The 20493-nt window shown below is 37.2% G+C and overlaps 1 protein-coding gene across 6 annotated transcripts in view; it reads left to right on the forward strand.

The window, feature by feature from the left end:
* Positions 1-20493, forward strand: part of Cdh8 (cadherin 8) — a 397554-nt gene that overhangs the window by 186052 nt on the left and 191009 nt on the right. For all 6 annotated transcript variants that reach the window (XM_087595281.1, XM_087595279.1, XM_087595280.1 and 3 more), the window contains exon 4: positions 4560-4679. In XM_087595281.1, coding sequence (XP_087451407.1) covers positions 4560-4679 — 120 coding nt within the window. The remainder of the gene's footprint in view (positions 1-4559; positions 4680-20493) is intronic.

Consider the following 20493-nt stretch of genomic DNA (forward strand, 5'->3'; position numbering starts at 1 on the left):
AATCAGTAGAGCATCTATGTGGGATAAGCGTGATCTTGAGAATGCCTTCTATTCAAGTAGCATCAGAAAACTTGTATTGGCGAGTTGCCAGATGCCTGGCTTTGCACTCACTACATTAAACACTTTTCCCTTTCTGACCCAAGAGCAATTTATCCCAAAGCTGAGACTGATGTGAAATAGATTAGACAGAGGTCATGTGCTGATGAATACGAGGTTACCTGCCAATGTATCTTTTTTTGTCAACTTTAATAATGAAATCACTTCTTTCGTACGAATTTATTGGTATATATATTTTCCTTTATTATAGTTGACATAGGTTCATATATAAATTGTGTAGTGATCAGCTTAGAACTATTAATATGTCTACTCACTTATATCTTGAATATTGTACAACAATTTGTATTCAGTTTTGCATGCATAGAAATGAGAATTCACTTAAGCAAATACAGAAAGCTTCTAGAAATATATGCAGAATTTGAGAAATTCAGAGATAGAAAGTATAACGTGTGTTCTGATTCAAGTCTTTGTGACCTTTCCCCCAAATTGTATTTTTTTTTCAGCAGACTTGTCCATAACTCTGCCAAAGAAAAAATGGTTGTCTTGGTTGAATAGCTGAACCATGGAGCTGTTGAGTTCTTTTCCCTCACGCACAAGTACTGTGATGGGAAGCCTCTCACAGTGAAAGGACACCACATGACAATAGACAGAGAAGCAGAAGTCATGGGCAGTAGTTTGGGGGAAAAAAAGAAAACAAACTGCCAAGGACACATTCTCCCTTTCTTCTCTGGGCGGAATGGTCTGCATGGTTTGTTTCCCTAAATGAATAGTTTTAAATACGCTTCATTTTAGAAAGAAATATGAACGAGGGTTTTCTTCCTCACAATAGTCACATCAGAAATTAGTGTGCCAGAGGAAAATAAGCAGAGTTCAGTGGTGAGAAGTTTGTCCTAACATGTATTTTGAATCATGACCTCACATCAGAATTGACTGCAAAGATTTAACCGTATACTTAAACTATGACTGTCTATATCATATCATTATGGTTGGATCTTAGGGGACCACTTTTAGAAGGTAGTAAATTTGCATAGATGCATGGCTATTACTCTCAGGCTTAGGATGTGGTAATTTCTGGGTTATCTACAAATATTGTTTGCTTAACCCTCTGAACTATGCTAGTTATATGATATATATATACATATACATATTTATATGTATGTATTTATGTATAGGTATACATTTAGGGGTGTATACATGCATACATAAATATGTATATGTTTATATTATATATTGTATAGGAATATAATGTATATATTATATATAATTAATCTGATACTGTGTCAAATTAAATGACTTGCCTGAAGATATGTGCATGTGTTAGCCATTTTGTATGCAAAAGCTTCTGTGGCACCGCTTAACCCAACCCCATAGACGTTCAAAAATATTCGAGGGTTTTTTTTTTCTCTGTGAAGACATTCCTTAATTTGCACCAATGCAGAATGCGATGTCAGTGTTTGAAGAAAAATCTTTGACCACTTCCTCTGTTTCCCCATGTTTTAGTAGCGACTGGGCTCAATAAAACAGTATCATAGTGACCATTAAACATGAGTAACTTTTCTTGCTAGTGGATTACTTCACACTGGAAAGAAAAATCGCTTGCTATAAACTAAATACCAAAGCAAAGGAAAACTCTCCAGTGTTTCTTCGTGCAGAGCTTCATACTAGGCTTCATTTTGATTTCTGTCAATCCTTTAAATCAGTCTTGGAGTCGTTTTTTCTCTCCACTTTATTTCTTCAACTTTTTGGGGTTAATTTTATAGACTCCAGAAATAGTTACTGTAATCTTCCTTAAAAATGTCTGTACTCTTACAAAATATTCGACAGGTATTTTACAAAAACATAATTCAATTCCCTCACTCCTGGAGGTAAGGTTCTATGGGTTTGGGGAACGTATGTTACCTCTTTGGGCAGTGAGAACCGGATGTCCCCTCAGGAAGATGGATGAAGATGGCAGAGCCAAATGACCAAGCTCTCCCATAAGCCATACAGGAATCAAATGCAGCTTGCCTGGAAGGAGCCTGATGGCCTGGCCACTGTGCAAACGCCTAGCTACAGAGGGAAACCCTGTCTCAAAACAAACAACTATGCCAGGTTACTTGCTACTGCCATTTGCACATTAACAACACAATCTAAGATGAAACACGGCCAAGCTGTGATTTCCAAGCTCTCCCTGAACCATCAGATTACCATCTTAGCTCACAGGTACAAATAAAGAAACTGAAAAGCGAGTCCACTTTATGTCGTCCTGACCCAGTGGTCTTAATTGGACGACTGCTGTAACCTCATTACTGGTCTGTTCTCCTAATCAGTCTCCTTGCCTCCAAGTTATTCTGGCAGCACTGAGAGCAGAACTGGCTCATCAGGAATTGACCTGGACCTAAAAGTCAATTTTTCTGACACAGTGCATATAACACACATATTCCCTTATTCAAATGCTTCATATAATTTCATCCTCACTTGCATCTCTAACCCTGTGTTTGATATCAGACTTTTCAGGTCATCTCATCTAAAATTATTTTGACACTCAAGCTCCCTATTGTCCCCTCACGTAGAATACTTCCTCCAGTTGTTCCCAAGTTAAACTATATTCAAATAATTGTCAGTATTTGTCTTCTATGTGTTCAACTTCCCCCAGCAACATAGATATGTCATTTGAGAAACTGAGTCTTATTACACACACACACACACACACACACACACACACACACACACACACACTGAAATGCACTGTTCCCAATTTATCAATTTATACTGGAGTGCTTTATAGAAGTGAAATTCGAGACATGTTGTTGCTCTGTAGTTTTTAAAACTGATAAGACATCATTCTAAAGATAAATTTCTATTATATAACTATCAACCACTCAACAAACGTCATTACGTTTTTTTTTTCTGAACAGTGACTGCAATTGAAAGCATCTCAGAAACATTTTGATTGATAAGACCTTTCAAAGACTCAATCCTATTTCAATCACAACAAAATTAGACTACTCAGAGGCACAATATATCTCCTTCAGGATTAAAACCCTCTTCCCCCATACACTGGGAGCAGTAGTAATTGACTATTTAAGACTGGTAACCCCTGACATCGGTTTGTAGTTGTCCTTGGGCTAAACACAGCAGCCAGAGCCTAGGCTAAAGTTCCATTCTCTGGGGCCATCTTACTGCCCTCCTTTTCAGATTTGCAGATATAGTGTCTGTTCCCATTCCTCCATGAGCGCTCCAGGTCTCAAACCCTGCCTTGTACCCTCAGGTGATCCACTGCAGCCATTGCCATGGTTCCATGACATCATGTGTACTTCTACTTTGTCCTGTTTCCATCCCTTACTGTCAGAGGTTAGTGATGGACACCCTGCAGTAAAAATTACACAAGTATTCTTTTATTAACATATTTGCTGTGAGTGATCTGTAACATTAGCATTTTCAATAACTCACCAGGTAATTCCAATCTATGCTTTTATTTAGTCAAGTTATAAGCATGTTACATAGCTACTCTGTGAATGGCTTTTAATAGACGAAGGGCACTAACATTAGGCCTGTACTCATCTCTAATTCCAATCACATCAGACTCCCCTTGGTCTCCAAGTTTCAGAAGACATATGGCTGTCCCATGTCTTCTGTGCCTTTCCTTGTGCTTGGATTCTTTCTTGGGATTTCTTCTATGCACACGTCTATGCCAAACTTGACATTTCATTTGTATTTAGTTTCACAGGAATCTATCTTGAAAACCAGTCCATGGCCATTCTGTTCATGCTAGGCCCAAAGAGGGACACATGCTTGCTGGCCCTGCATTCATGTGAACTGCTGAATCAGCTTATCTATCACCTTCTCTTTTGTTCTACCACAGAACTCTCTGCTTCTTTAGTACCAGGATTTTTCATTAGCATATATCCTGCCATACAGGAAAGTATGTGTGTAGTTGTTATAAAACACAGAGGATTAATGTTGAGAGGGTTTTCGTTCTGTTATCCACATGTCTAATTACCTGAGCTCGCTGATTAATTGGTGGTTCCGATCTTATTTTAGATTCTGAGACTGTGAGTGTGATAGAATAAAATATTCCTTTGATATTTATGTGCTGCCTTTTACAGCAGATAACTTTTCAAGGTACATTCTGTTGTACTTTAAAAAACTCAAGTGCTACATGCTGTATTATATTATTAACCTTTTGTTTCATATTTCTTTGATATGGTTCCTTTGCACATTCCTTAAGCTCGCACTAGTCTATTAGGCATCCTTAAGATGAAAACTACAAAGGCATCTTAAATAATAGAGACTAAAAATGCTATCTTAATCCACTATTTCAGTCTGGCAGTACTGTATCTTATAAAATTCTTGCTGTTCAAGTTCGAACAAAGCAGTTTGCCTCCATATTTAGGGAGTTTTTTTTCCTATGGCTTCTTGTGTGATATGCCTGACAAAATTTAGCACCTGGCAAAGATTATGTGGTTTTTTTCTTACTATTTTCACTCGTTTATTCTGTCTCTCTTTCTCTTTAAAATTAGGTACATCTGTCACTAATGTAACGGCCACTGATGCTGACGATCCAGTTTATGGAAACAGTGCAAAGTTGGTTTACAGTATCTTGGAGGGACAGCCGTATTTTTCCATTGAGCCTGAAACAGGTTTGTGGCTTAAATTTTAAATTCTATTTAACGTGTTTTGCTTCAGGGCAACACTTATTAGGAACTGGTTTATGAAATGTTCTGGCTAAATATTCCACTCACTCTACCAATAATGTTTGACTGCACTCGGTGAGGTACATGGTTAGCCCGCAATTATTGACGCTGATTAAAATGAATTATAAAACTGGGGTTGGCTATCTCCCTTAAAACAGATGGTCCAATACCATTTTTCATCTAGGCATCAAAGAAGAAAATGTGCTTACATCAGGCAAGTCGAATGTCATATTTAAGTACAGATTCAGTAGTTTATCAGCTCTGTGTTAAGTGACAAGTCACTTTCTAGGTTTCAGTTTGCCCATCTATGAAGTGGGTATAAGCACAGCCTTTGTGTTATTAGTGACACAATGACCATTTAATATCCTGGGATGTCTCCATCATTACATCTACCACTGGACTCCTTTTTGATATCATAGCATTTGATCTTTTATAAAGACATTTTATGGATCCCATCAAACTTAACTAATACCAACAGGTTTAACTGGATACATATTATAAAAATACCTTTCTCAGAAAACAAAGAAACAAATAAGTATGCACATATACATTAATGTTTTAAATAAAGAAGACAATATAGAAAAGATCTCATTGAACAATACATTTCATAAATGAAAACATCTATTCTTAAATTCTTTAATAGAGCCTAAGATTAGATTTATTCTGAAAGTCTGTATTAAGTCATGGGGTTTTATTACAGCATACATAACATTATTATATTTTATTGATGTCAATGTTGTTATTAAGAGCAGTTGTTAATAAAAAAATACTTTCTACTGCATGTATTTTTCTTTTCTACCCTGTGGTTCCTGTCTTCACTTTACCATTCAGAATCATTCAGCCTACCTGTGTTATTTTTTCTTTGGTTCATAAATTTTTACCGCTATTGAGAGAAATGCCATGAGTTGCCATTATGCCAGTCATTAATCAAATTAAAAATTAAATTTTTCTTTGTGCTTTTCAAAATAAATTCAAAGAGCAAAATATGAATTTAAAAGAAGTACATTTATACATAAATAGGTCACAGCTACAGTAGTAAACATAAATTTGGAAACAGGAAAGCACTTGTAAAGTGCATTAAATTGGTATGTTATGGTTAGATGATTTTCTCCAGGGAAGAAGAAAGTCTTTCATAAAGTTTGTCCTCTTTCAATCTTTAGATAATACTGGATAAAATAGAATAAAGTATCAATTAAAGAGAAAGGGAATCTATACATTCTCTGTAACCCTACAACTCTGTCAAATTCTAGTGGTAGATTTGAGAAAAGCTAAGACTCACACATGTGTCTCCATTTTCATACCCATTGTAAAACTGTTAGATTTCTGTGATTTCTTCTCTGCATCTTTCACTCTACCTGCCTTTTCATTTTATACCTCCCATACACCATCGTTCCTTCCTTCTTTCCTTCATTCTTTTCTTCCTCCATTCCTTCCTTCCTTTCTTCCTTCTCTTCTTTTCTCCCTTCCTTTCCTTGTTTTACAAGACCTCACATAGCCCAAGCTTCTTGATAAGACCTTAACATTTAGATGCCGGCCTTGACCTTCTAATCTTCTTGCACTCAGTTCTCTAGTATTAGAATTATAGGTGTAAACTACCACTATACCCATCTACGTTGAAGTTCACTTGTGATAAGTGACAGCTTGGTTACAAGGGCTTCTATAAGAAAGAAATACCTTGGTTGCAAACTTAAGTTGGATAGTTTCCTGTCTTGGTTTTTAGATCTGTTCACTTGAGCATTTTTGTAGATCATTTCCAGTTTAATAAAGATATGAAGGCAAGAATTCCTATTGAGTATATATAGTATATATAGTTGTACACTTACTGAATTAAACATGGAAAGATTATACATACATACATATGTATATATATACATATATATGTGTATATGTGTGTATGTGTGTGTGTGTGCCTATTTAAATGCTCTCAATTTCAGTCATTATTTTATTTTTAGCTAGTATTATCAGGATCCATATCACATCCATTTAAGCTTTTTTGTTTATAGTTTGACCAATATAAAATTGTCTGATATGTAATTTAATAAGTTAATTCTGGTCTTACTTTAGACAATTCTTAGCAAAAAAGAAAAAAAGATACTCAAACAATTCACACAGTAGTTGCTAAGTAAATATTGAGTAGCTAAGGGCAACATTTTTATCTACAGAAGTGATAATGAAATTTAAAATAGACCACATTCAATGATCAACTAAGAATAAATGAAAACTATATGCATAAAATAGGAAATTAACTATAAAGCTTATTGATTAGGGAGTCGATAATACACAGCCATTCTTCAGACAACAAGAACTGCTATTACAAACATTATATCACTTAGGGTGTATATGGCCTGAAGAGGTGGCTTCTGAGTGAAATTTATACATCACCCTGTAAATTTATGCATTATTACACTTGAGTGTGTTCAACTTAAAAGAAAGGTGTTGGTTTTCCCATGGAATCTAATTCTTATCGTTTCAGCAAAACTTTTTTTTCTCCTTAAAAAAAAAACTGGTTAAAGACATTGAGAGAAGAGCAGAAATTTTATATAGAAATAGAAAAATAAACACTGTAGAAAACCTGTATGGTGGGAGGGAGAACACCCTTACAGAAGAAAGGGGAGGGGGATAAGATAGTGGTCTTATGGACAGAAAACTGGGAATTGCATAACATTTGAATTTTAAATAAAAATATCCAATAAAAAATAAAATAAAATGATACAAAAGAAAATGTGTAGTTCTACTTTTAGCAGTCTTTAGAAAGGTTCTCAATGTTTTTAGAACCAACAGAATGAATATGTGCACTAAACTGAAATGTATTAGATTGGCCTAAAGGAAACAGAACAGGTATCATTTACCAATAGCTGCTGTCCTACTGTGCAGCCTGAGGAGGTGTAACTCCTCAGACTAAAATACCATGCACTTAAGAGCCCTATCTGGTTTTGAGAGCCCAGAGGATTACAAGAGAGCTATAGACCTCTGATCTGTATTAAATGAAAATAGTTTCAGATGCAAAGGAAATGACAGCAGCTGGAGTGGCAGTAGCAAGTTGACAGCAGTGTTGATGAACTTGCCTACACAAAAATGAATCCAAACAAGTGGGGTAAAAGTTTTTCTTTCTCCAACTTCCATTTATTTGGGCTGCTACTTAGAAGTGCTGCCCACATCTGGAGAGCTTCCCAACTCAAATAAACTTTTTAAGAACAATTCCTCACTTGTATGACCAGGACTTTCTGTATAAGTTAAAGCCAGAGCCAGACAAGTTGAAATCCAAAGGGAACCCTCACAAAAATACCTTTAGTAGTGGCAAGATGTGGATCACTTGGACACTCTGAGAAAAAGATAATGAAATGGAGTTAGGAATAAATACTGATTAATGGGGTTTATGACTCGAAGATCAAACTAGTCAGGAAGCCAGATTGGAACAAAATGCTTCAGGTCAGATTCCCATAAAAAAGAAAACAGAGAAAGTAAGAAAAGACTAGCTGTGACAGTTCTGGCTCCATTTTGGGTGAATCCATAGGGATCCATAAAGTATCTAAGTCATCTCATACTGCACATGAATGTCTATTCTCTTGCATATACCCTATATTGAACTATGGACATTTGTGTCTCTAGACCATTCTTACTACAACTGAAGAGCAAAGTCCTGCCTTATGAAACCAGTGAGTGTAATGCTAAACGTAGTACCATGCAGGGTCAGCAAATGTTGCGTAATTAGTAGCTCTCCTGCATCAAAAGCATCAAGAATGTTCCCAAACTTTCACCCAGATTTAAAATTCTAGAAACTGTAAAGAAATGTTCAGGAATGAGCAGAGACTCCTTATACATCTGATGGCATTTGTCATACTTAGCTTTAGTTGTCACCTTGACACATCTAGGAAGAGGAAACTTCAGTTGAAGAATTACCTCCATCCAATGCCCTGTAGGCCTGTCTTCAGGGGCGTTTGTTGACTGCTGATTGACACAGGAGGGCTAAGCCAACTGTGAGTAGTAGCATCCCTAGACAGGTGGACTTTGGCTGTAAAAGAAAGGTAGGTAAACATGAGTCTGCAAGCAAGTCAATAAGCAGAATCCATCCTTGTTTTCTGACTTCAGGTTCATGCCTTGAAATTCTGCACTGACTTTCTTTCACGATGGATTATGATCTGGGAATTGTAAAACGAAATAAACCCTTTCCTCTCCAATTTTTTATGGTTCAATATTTTATCACAACAGAAAATCCAACTCGAACAGCACTCTCAATAAATGTCTCTGTACTTATTTGGTTTGTCGATTTCAGAAAGTGACACAGCACAATTCAATCATAAAATGTTATCAGTTTTTACAGGGACCTGGCCATGCCAGCAAGGATCAGACCTGCAGGTAAAGTGATCAATAATTTGACAGAGAACCGTTCACTCAACAGGCTGTGCAGTACGGCTATGTTAAGGATCTTTATGAAATGTAGACTGCTGTTTGAGAACTGTCAACAAATTCTTGGCATGAGCACACTTTCAATATCTTAAAAAATTCCAAAGCATAAGAGGCAGAAAACAACCTTTATATCATCTTGTCCTCACAGTAAAGATAAGAGCAGAACATCTGATGTTGGAACAGATGAATCCTGCTTTCCTATGCTTATTATATTCTCATACAATGGAATTATGTTCTGTTGTTATAGTGGGTGATCTGCATCAGAAGGGCACTTCCCTTATTCCAGGTATCAAGATCACCAAGAGACACAAAATTTGTTCTTTAATTCCTTTTGTGAGCTTGAATAAAAAAGAATCAGTAATTATTGTATCCATTAACTTTTCTTCATATTTTAAGTATTTAAAATATGAAAAAATGTTAAATATTTAAATTTAAATATTTCTCGTATACAAAGGATCAAGATTAAGACAAATGAGGACTTTGTGCTGTATTAGTACATGTATCTGTCAGCCTAGAACATTGCACCGAAGCATAATTCTTTAATTAGAGAGAGAGAGAGAGAGAGAGAGAGAGAGAGTGTTACCATGGAAAGAGGAATAGGATCATCAAAATTACAGAAATCGGAGGATACAGATTTCGAACTCACACATAATTTATTTTCTTTATTCTTTCAGAAGTGAACACTTAATTTCAATCATATTTTCTTTGATATTCATTTAGAGTTACTAACATTCTTGTCATTTCCAAATCTATATATTCAATTTGTAGGTGATTTAATTTCGATTATTACTGTTCTAAAAACAGTAAAAATCCTAAACTCACAGAAGATGTTGCTCAAATTCACTTAAAGAACAGAAAATTTAGAGTCAAGAGAAAGAAAGGAATAATTATTAGGCGATCTCCCTCTTCCTGAGGTCACTGTGATACTTAGTGTCAGGCCTTCTAGAAATACAAGGCACTCAAGAAGTTAGACTCCAGAGAATCAAATAACCATATTAAAAATGGAACATAACTATGACAAATACAGAGGTGAATGCTCACAGCTAACCATTGAACTGAGAACGAGTCCCAGTTACGGACTTAGAGAAAAAACTGAAGGAGCTTAAGTAGTTTGCACCCCATAAGAACAATAATCCCAACCAACCAGAGCTCCCAAGGACTAAACCCCCATTTAAAGAGTACACATGGACACACCCTTGGATCCAGCTGCATATGGAGCAGAGGATGGCCTTATTGGGCACCAAAGGCAGGAGAAGCCCCTGGTTCTACCAAGGATAGACCCCACAGTGTAGGGGAGTGTCAGAGAAAGGAGGCGGGTAAGGGTGGGTGGTTAGGTGGGGGAAAGAGGATAATATTTGAAATGAAAATTTAAAAAGTCCAATAAAAAAGAAATGAAAAATAAAACAAACAAAACCAAGGAATTCTCAACTGAAGAATATCAAATGGCCGAGAAGCACCTAAAGAAATGTTCAACATTCCACGTCATACCCACCAGAATGACTAAGATCAAAAATTCAAGTGACAAGAGATGCTGGTGATGATATGAAGAGGAACACTCATCCATTGTTGGTGGGATTGCAAGCTAGTACAGCCACTCTGCCAATCAGTCTCAGGTTACTCGGAAAATCGGACATAGTGCTACTTGAGGACCCAGCTATATCACTTCTGGGCATATACCCAAAAGTTGCTCCAAAATATAACAAGGACACATGCTGTACCGTGTTCATAGCAGTCTTATTGATAATAGCCAGAATCTGGAAAGAACCCAGATACTCTTCAACAGAGAAATGGATACAGAAAATGTGGTACATCTGCACAATGGAATACTACCCAGCTAGTAAAAACAGTGACTTCATGAAATTCATAGGCAAATGGATAGAACTAAGAAATATCATCCTGAGTGAGGTAACCCAATCACAGAAAAACATACATGGTACGCACTCACTGATAAATGGATATTAGCCCAAAAGCTCGGAATACTCAAGAAACAATAGGTTCTTGACTTACTGATGCTCAAGAAATTAGAAGACCAAAGAATGAAATGGATGTTTCAATCCTTCTTAGAATGGGGAATAAAATATTCACAGGAGGAAATACACAGACAATGTGTACAGCAGAGACTGAGGGAAAGGTCATCCAGAGACAACCCCACTTGGGGATTCATCCCATATACTGTCACGAAACCCAGACAATATTTTGCATGCCAAGAAGTGCATGCTGACAGGAGCCATATATAGCTGTCTCCTGAGATGCTCTGCCAGAACCTGAGAAATACAGAGTCAGATGCTCTCAACCAACCACTGGACTGAAATGGACATCCCAATGGATGAGTTAGAAAAAGGACTGAAGGAGCTGAAGTGGTTGAAAACCCTTCAATAACAACCAACCAGACCTCCCCCCCCCAGAGCTCCCAGAGACTAAACCAGCAACAAAAATGTATACATGGAGGGACCCATGGCTACAGCCACATATGTAGCAGAGGATGGCCTTGTTGGGCATCAATGAGAGGAGAGGCCCTTGGCCCTGTGAAGGCTCAAAGCCCCAGTGCAGTTGAATGCCAGAGTGGGGAGATGGAAGGAAGTGGGTGGTCGGTTGGGGGAACTCTCTCATAGAGGCATGGAGAGGGGGAAAGGAATAAGTAAATTCCAGAGGGGAAACCCAGAAAGGGGTTAACTATTAAAAAATATAAGTAAATATCCAATTTAAAAAAACACTATTTTTTTCATATTCTAGATCGGACTGAACTTTATTTATCTTTAGGGGGCTGATGGACAGGAAACCAGGAAAGGGAATAACATTTGTAATGTAAATAAGTAATACCCAATTTAAGAAAAATGGAAAAAAATAGTTTTTTCTCAGATCATATATCCTGATTGTGGTTTCCCCTGCCTCCACTCTTCGCTGTTCCTCTCCTTCTCCTCTCACCCAAATCAACTTCCTCTTCGCTTGCACTTTAAAAAACGCTGCAGATAGAAATGCTACTGTCTTCACCTTGCACAGGATGGGATTTCATGAAGAAGGAGTTAAAAAGCTCCCCAGCCTTTAGATAAAGATTATTCTGTCTAATTATAATAAGAGAGAAAAGAAAACAAACATATGCAAAGCCATTCCTTAATCTAACACTTACTGCATTTTTGACATGGTGCTGCCTGTGCCACTCACCTCATCAAACACATATTCATTGTTTTGAGAACTTTGTTTTGAGAAAGACGTTATCATTTGAGCATCTCCACCACCACCACCAGTACCAACAACAACAACAACAAAGATATGGGGCTTAATAGAATTTCTTGCTCAACATTCTGAAACCATATCAAAAGAGAAATGGTGTGAATTTGCACCTCAGATTTGAATTCTCTGAAGCCACCACATGTACATCTATACATGTGGTATATTTTACATTAGTGCAGGTCATTGGTTTTAGAGAAACCTACTAAACTTGAAAATAGGTCCCGGTTTCCTTTATAAGTAGGCATAGGGCCGAGACAATGTCGTGTTGAACAAGAAGTGAGTGAAAGCAATTGTAAAATGCACCATCATTTTTGTGAATAGCTTTTATTATGAAACTTCAAAAGGCTCAAAATAGCTTATTTGTAGTCTAAAAATATTGCCTTTTTTTTCTTCTCTCTCTTCTCCACCCCCAATACCATATGTTTGCTTATAACATTTTGGGCACAGCCAGAGAGAAAAGCAGGATTTCCTTCAGTAGCTCTAATTTGAAGCCAGCAGTGAGAAAACAGTTGCAGTACATCCTAAGCGACTGAAGACAGGACGGGTAAATGAAATGCTGGACGAGTAAATAGTAAATGCTTAATTATCTGGGGGAACTGGGGTGAAGTTTCAGAGCAGTCCAAGCTTTGCTCCAAGCAAGCTAGAGTATGAAAAATGGCCTGCTTAAAAATAAACCAACTTAATTCATTGACCCTTTTTTTTCTTCTTCTTGAAACTAAGACCATCTTTCTTCATTGGATACAAATAAGATTTGTCTCAGTGGAACCTGTAAAATGGACCGGAGTTAAAAAACAAAATACTCCTGGGGGGGGGGGAGGTAGGGAGCATGTAATGAATGGTTCCTTTTTAGAAAAATCAAGATAATAATGGAGTCCTCATGGAATGCTGGAACAGAATTGAGTCAGTTTAATGCCTTCAGAGTCAAAGTGATAAATTACAAACATACGGGGCACAGGGTCTCTTTTTAATCAGGACTTCATAGGTTAACACAACTACAGACAGGATCAGCTTCGTTTGTGTCGTTGAAAAGGAATATTCAGAGATTTTCAAGCAGGCCAAACTTGTAGGACTATGCATAAAAGTCTAGACATGACTCCTTAATTCACATTAATTGGTATTTACTCTTCCTCCACAAGCTAAATATGCTCTAGGCACTCAGGTTGAGGAATTGTGCCTAACCAATACAGATTACACATTAAAATTTGTATAATTAGAAGATATTAAATTAGAACATATCTTATCTAGAAGACTACACAACACAATGCACATGCTTGAACACACACACACAAACATAGGAAACAAGTAATAGGGTTCATTGTATATCAAGAGAGTGGTTTGCTATCTATGTATAAAATAATCATAGTGTGAGAAAGAGTTCTAAAACCTTGATGACAGTGTAACAGGTAGAAGATTTGGGCTTAGAAGAACTGCTAATAAGGTCTTGCCCAAATTCCAAATCAGTTGGTATTGCATTGTGAGGCAGGCCTGAATCTCAGAGTTTATGAGGGATACTAAGTGAGAATAGCAATCCCACAAGTACACCTCTTGGAAAGATAATCTCAAGTAATTTATATATAGTTAATGATGACTAGAGGAAATCATGTCATTTGTGGATCAAATGTTCTACAGTTACTACCAAAGACATCTATGAGTAAGTAAAGTAAGAAAAAATCTAAACATGGATAGGACAGAGGGAAAAAAAGGAAAGAAAAGGAAGAAGACCTAGGGCATCCTAAATTGATTTCCTCTCAGATAGCTTTAGGCTGGATCAGGTTGACAGTTATATCTACATCTAGAATCCCAAAAGTTTGTGATATGTTCTATGTGTTGCTATTCTTGATAAATATAATTGTCTGATTATTTGGGAACTGCAGCTATGATATGGTTAATTGCACTCCAACAAACCAAAGATACTCATATAGATTGTGTAAGATTAGATCAGGTAACGGGAACTTTTACACATGACTGATGATTCTCTCATCCAGAAGCCATGAAGTATTATTCACAAGAATGAAATCTTGAGCTCTGTGCATACCAAACTAGAAAACAAATTGTGGTGATCATAAGTAGTAGACACCAATGCCTGCTTTATTTCACTTTTGCAACTTTCTTGGAAACTTTAAAATGGCTGATGATACCCTTGGTCTATATGAAAGATCAATAAAAGCTCTAATAAATTTTTGGAATGGTTTAGGGAAATAAAAAGAAAGTTTGAGTTTCCTATCATTTTCTCTTTAGTTTCAAACTACAAAAAATCAGGAAATTGTGTGGAAGGATTAAGAGGAGGCTAAGAATCTAGGACCAAGTTGTGGAGAAAAAAAAAGTAGGTGCTCTAAAGATGTCAATAATCACATTTCAATCATTGTTTTCCTATCAAATATGCAATGTTTTTCTCCTCCACTGTCGGAAACATTGTTGTGTGGGATATAGACTGAAACAGCTTCTGGAGCTCACAGACCTTTAGAGATGTCATCCCAAACGATGAGGCTTTTACTAGATATTTTCTGTATAGTGTCCAAATGTTATAGGAAAGTAATAAAGTGATAAATAGCAATTTGTTGCTGTTATTATTGTCTGTAGGATGGACTTAGCTTTGTGAAGAGAAATTTTTAAAAAAATTAACAGAACACCTTTGAGCAACACAGTCTAAAGTATTTAGTTGTATTTAGAAACTGGTGATTTAGGAATCTGTTCTTTTGGAGAATTCCAAGCTGGGGCTACTTCAAAAAAAATGGTGGCTATCAACAAAATCACTCCTTCCTTCTTCTAATTACTATCAAACTTTGTAGTTCAGTAGAACATTCTGGGTATAATAACTGCAAATTATTCCCCTCACAGACATGCAATTGTGAACTTATACAGAAATAATGAGATTTTTCTACTTCAAGCTCTGTGTGATATGTCTAAGTATGTATGTATGTGTATGCATGTATGTGTGTATGTATGTATGTATGTATGTATGTATGTATGTATGTATCCTGTGGACTTAGAAGCCATATGATGAAATTAGATACCCTCCTCAACTGGTCCATCTTTCATTTATTTTTGACAAAATAAAATCACTGTATTTCAGCAAGGCCTGCCAGACAGAAAGTCATAGTGAGTGCCTCAATGCCACCAGCTCTGCTCTAAGTCCTATGGTTACAGGCATATGCAGCCACATCCTGCATTTGCAGCATAGCTGTTTAATGGGACCTGAACTCCTTTCATCATGCTTTTACTGAAAACACTGACCCATTCCATAGCTCCCTATCTCAAATTGTTCAATAAGTAGAAGGAAAAGTTATTTTTCTAATCACTATGTACATGATGTCATGTTGAGAATTTGTGGTTAATATTTAATTCAACATTCAGAAGGATAAATATGATTCCTTTATTAAGAACTTTCAGTATATATGAACATGAGAACCAGAAATTTGGAACTCAATGAACTTGAAATTATGATCTTTAAAAGGTTAATGAGAGTTGTAGTGTTTGGCAAACACACACACACACACACACACACACACACACACACACCACACACACCACACACACACCACACACCACACACACACACACACACACACACACACACACACACAATTTAAGGCATGTCTGTAATTGGTGATAAGTATATGTATGCGGGGGTAAATAGATATGTATGCATATACAAAATATAAATTTGGAGAAAGTCTTTCAAAGATTTTTGTATGATTGATCACCAGTGGAACTTCCCTTTCCACCCTATTAATTTTAATATTACTTCAGTGGTATGGTCTACTTTAGCGGACACCATTGTCCTAACACCTATGAAACCCGTGAAGAAGAAACAGAGATATCTTAATTGAAATGAACACAGTTTTGTGGGGCTATATTAAACAAGAAAATGGAAGGCAAGTTTTGTTTTCCTGCTTTCATTCTCAACAGAGTATAAATTAACTGTTCCAGACACAAATAGGAATAATGGAAAGCAATGTGTGCCAGACCTTGGGCAGTAACAATAGATAAAGTTCTTGGTAATTGTAAAGGCTGCAGTGACTCTTGGCTGGTCCTCAGATCCTGTTCTGCCAAATGGGGTCAAGGAAATAAGTGGCCTCATAAACTTTTCACAATCAAGTTCTCTCCCTCTCTTTAGAATTCACACAGACTATTTGAATTCAGATGTGACTGAGTACAAAAAATTAACACCTTTAGCAATCAAATTTTGCTAGGTTTAAAATTCTGCAAGTTCAAGAATCTTAAAACTGTAATAGTCTGACTCAAGGGCTATTAATAATAGGCACTAAAAATATTTACAAATTCTGTACAGCTCAGTGTTGAGTTATTATTCAATAGTTAAAAGGGCATGACTCTCTCCTCTTTCTTCTTCTGTCTCCTCATTCTACACAACTGTAACAATTAAGTATTTTTTTTATTATTATTAACTTGAGTATTTCTTATATACATTTCGAGTGTTATTCCCTTTCCTGGTTTCCGGGCAAACATCCCCCTCCCCCTCCCCTTCATTATGGGTGTTCCCCTCCCAACCCTCCCCCCATTGCCGCCCTCCCCCCATAGACTAGTTCACTGGGGGGTTCAGTCTTAGCAGGACCCAGGGCTTCCCCTTCCACTGGAGCTCTTACTAGGATATTCATTGCTACCTATGGGGTCAGAGTCCAGGGTCAGTCCATGTATAGTCTTTAGGTAGTGGCTTAGTCCCTGGAAGCTCTGGTTGCTTGACATTGTTGTACTTTTGGGGTCTCGAGCCCCTTCAAGCTCTTCCAGTTCTTTCTCTGATTCCTTCAATAGGGGACCTATTCTCAGTTCAGTGGTTTGCTGCTGGCATTCGCCTCTGTATTTGCTGTATTCTGGCTGTGTCTCTCAGGAGCGATCTACATCCGGCTCCTGTCGTCTGCACTTCTTTGCTTCATCCATCTTGTCTAATTGGGTGGCTGTATATGTATGGGCCACATGTGGGGCAGGCTCTGAATGGGTGTTCCTTCAGTCTCTGTTTTAATCTTTGCCTCTCCCTTCCCTGCCAAGGGTATTCTTTTTCCTCATTTAAAGAAGGAGTGAAGCATTCACATTTTGATCATCCGTCTTGAGTTTCGTTTGTTCTAGGGATCTAGGGTAATTCAAGCATTTGGGCTAATAGCCACTTATCAATGAGTGCATACCATGTATGTCTTTCTGTGATTGGGTTAGCTCACTCAGGATGATATTTTCCAGTTCCAACCATTTGCCTACGAATTTCATAAACTCGTTGTTTTTGATAGCTGAGTAATATTCCATTGTGTAGATGTACCACATTTTCTGTATCCATTCCTCTGTTGAAGGGCATCTGGGTTCTTTCCATTTTCTGGCTATTATAAATAAGGCTGCGATGAACATAGTGGAGCACGTGTCTCTTTTATATGTTGAGGCATCTTTTGGGTATATGCCCAAGAGAGGTATAGCTGGATCCTCAGGCAGTTCAATGTCCAGTTTTCTAAGGAACCTCCAGACTGATTTCCAGAATGGTTTTACCAGTCTGCAATACCACCAACAATGGAGGAGTGTTCCTCTTTCTCCACATCCTCGCCAGCATCTGCTGTCACCTGAGTTTTTGATCTTAGCCAATCGCACTGGTGTGAGGTGAAATCTCAGGGTTGTTTTGATTTGCATTTCCCTTATGACTAAAGATGTTGAACCTTTCTTTAAGTGTTTCTCAGCCATTCGGCATTCCTCAGCTGTGAATTCTTTGTTTAGCTCTGAACCCCATTTTTTAATAGGGTTATTTGTTTCCCTGCGGTCTAACTTCTTGAGTTCTTTGTATATTTTGGATATAAGGCCTCTATCTGTTGTAGGATTGGTAAAGATCTTTTCCCAATCTGTTGGTTGCCATTTTGTCCTAACCACAGTGTCCTTTGCCTTACAGGAGCTTTGCAGTTTTATGAGATCCCATTTGTCGAATCTTGATCTTAGAGCATAAGCCATTGGTGTTTTGTTCAGGAAATTTTTTCCAGTGCCCATGTGTTCCAGATGCTTCCCTAGTTTTTCTTCTATTAGTTTGAGTGTGTCTGGTTTGATGTGGAGGTCCTTGATCCACTTGGACTTAAGCTTTGTACAGGGTGATAAGCATGGATCGATCTGCATTCTTCTACATGTTGCCCTCCAGTTGAACCAGCACCATTTGCTGAAAATGCTATCTTTTTTCCATTGGATGGTTTTGGCTCCTTTGTCAAAAATCAAGTGACCATAGGTGTGTGGGTTCATTTCTGGGTCTTCAATTCTATTCCATTGGTCTATCTGTCTGTCTCTGTACCAATACCATGCAGTTTTTATCACTATTGCTCTGTAATACTGCTTGAGTTCAGGGATAGTGATTCCCCCTGAGGTCCTTTTATTGTTGAGGATAGCTTTAGCTATCCTGGGTTTTTTGTTATTCCAGATGAATTTGCAAATTGTTCTGTCTAACTCTTTGAAGAATTGGATTGGTATTTTGATGGGGATTGCATTGAATCTGTAGATTGCTTTTGGTAAAATGGCCATTTTTACTATATTAATCCTGCCAATCCATGAGCATGGGAGATCTTTCCATCTTCTGAGGTCTTCTTCAATTTCTTTCCTCAGTGTCTTGAAGTTCTTATTGTACAGATCTTTTACTTGCTTGGTTAAAGTCACACCGAGGTACTTTATATTATTTGGGTCTATTATGAAGGGTGTCGTTTCCCTAATTTCTTTCTCGGCTTGTTTCTCTTTTGTATAGATGAAGGCAACTGATTTATTTGAGTTAATTTTATACCCAGCCACTTTGTTGAAGTTGTTTATCAGCTTTAGTAGTTCTCTGGTGGAACTTTTGGGATCACTTAAATATACTATCATGTCATCTGCAAATAGTGATATTTTGACCTCTTCTTTTCTGAACTGTTTCCCTTTGATCTCCTTTTGTTGTCTGATTGCTCTGGCTAGAACTTCAAGAACTATATTGAATAAGTAGGGAGAGAGTGGGCAGGCTTGTCTAGTTCCTGATTTTAGTGAGATTGCTTCAAGTTTCTCTCCATTTAGTTTAATGTTAGCAACTGGTTTGCTGTATATGGCTTTTACTATGTTTAGGTATGGGTCTTGAATTCCTATTCTTTCCAGGACTTTTATCATGAAGGGGTGTTGAATTTTGTCAAATGCTTTCTCAGCATCTAATGAAATGATCATGTGGTTCTGTTCTTTCAGTTTGTTTATATAATGGATAACGTTGATGGTTTTCCGTATATTAAACCATCCCTGCATGCCTGGGATGAAGCCTACTTGATCATGGTGGATGATTGTTTTGATGTGCTCTTGAATTCGGTTTGCCAGAATTTTATTGAGTATTTTTGCGTCAATATTCATAAGGGAAATTGGTCTGAAGTTCTCTTTCTTTGTTGTGTCTTTGTGTGGTTTAGGTATAAGAGTAATTGTGGCTTCGTAGAAGGACTTCGGTAGTGCTCCATCTGTTTCAATTTTGTGGAATAGTTTGGATAATATTGGTATGAGGTCTTCTATGAAGGTTTGATAGAATTCTGCACTAAACCCGTCTGGACCTGGGCTCTTTTTGTTTGGGAGACCTTTAATGACTGCTTCTATTTCCTTAGGAGTTATAGGGTTGTTTAACTGGTTTATCTGTTCCTGATTTAACTTCGATACTTGGTATCTGTCTAGGAAATTGTCCATTTCCTGAAGATTTTCAAATTTTGTTGAATATAGGTTTTTATAGTAAGATCTGATGATTTTTTGAATTTCCTCTGAATCTGTAGTTATGTCTCCCTTTTCATTTCTGATTTTGTTAATTTGGACGCACTCTCTGTGTCCTCTCGTTAGTCTGGCTAAGGGTTTATCTATCTTGTTGATTTTCTCAAAGAACCAACTTTTGGTTCTGTTGATTCTTTCTATGGTCCTTTTTGTTTCTACTTGGTTGATTTCCGCTCTGAGTTTGATTATTTCCTGCCTTCTACTCCTCCTGGGCGTATTTGCTTCTTTTTGTTCTAGAGCTTTTAGGTGTGCTGTCAAGCTGCTGACATATGCTCTTTCTTGTTTCTTTCTGCAGGCACTCAGCGCTATGAGTTTTCCTCTTAGCACAGCTTTCATTGTGTCCCATAAGTTTGAGTATGTTGTATCTTCATTTTCATTAAATTCTAAAAAGTTT

The sequence above is a fragment of the Rattus norvegicus genome, chromosome 19, assembly GCF_021556685.1.
Source record: "Rattus norvegicus strain SHRSP/BbbUtx chromosome 19, alternate assembly SHRSP_T2T, whole genome shotgun sequence".
Lineage (NCBI taxonomy): Eukaryota > Metazoa > Chordata > Mammalia > Rodentia > Muridae > Rattus > Rattus norvegicus.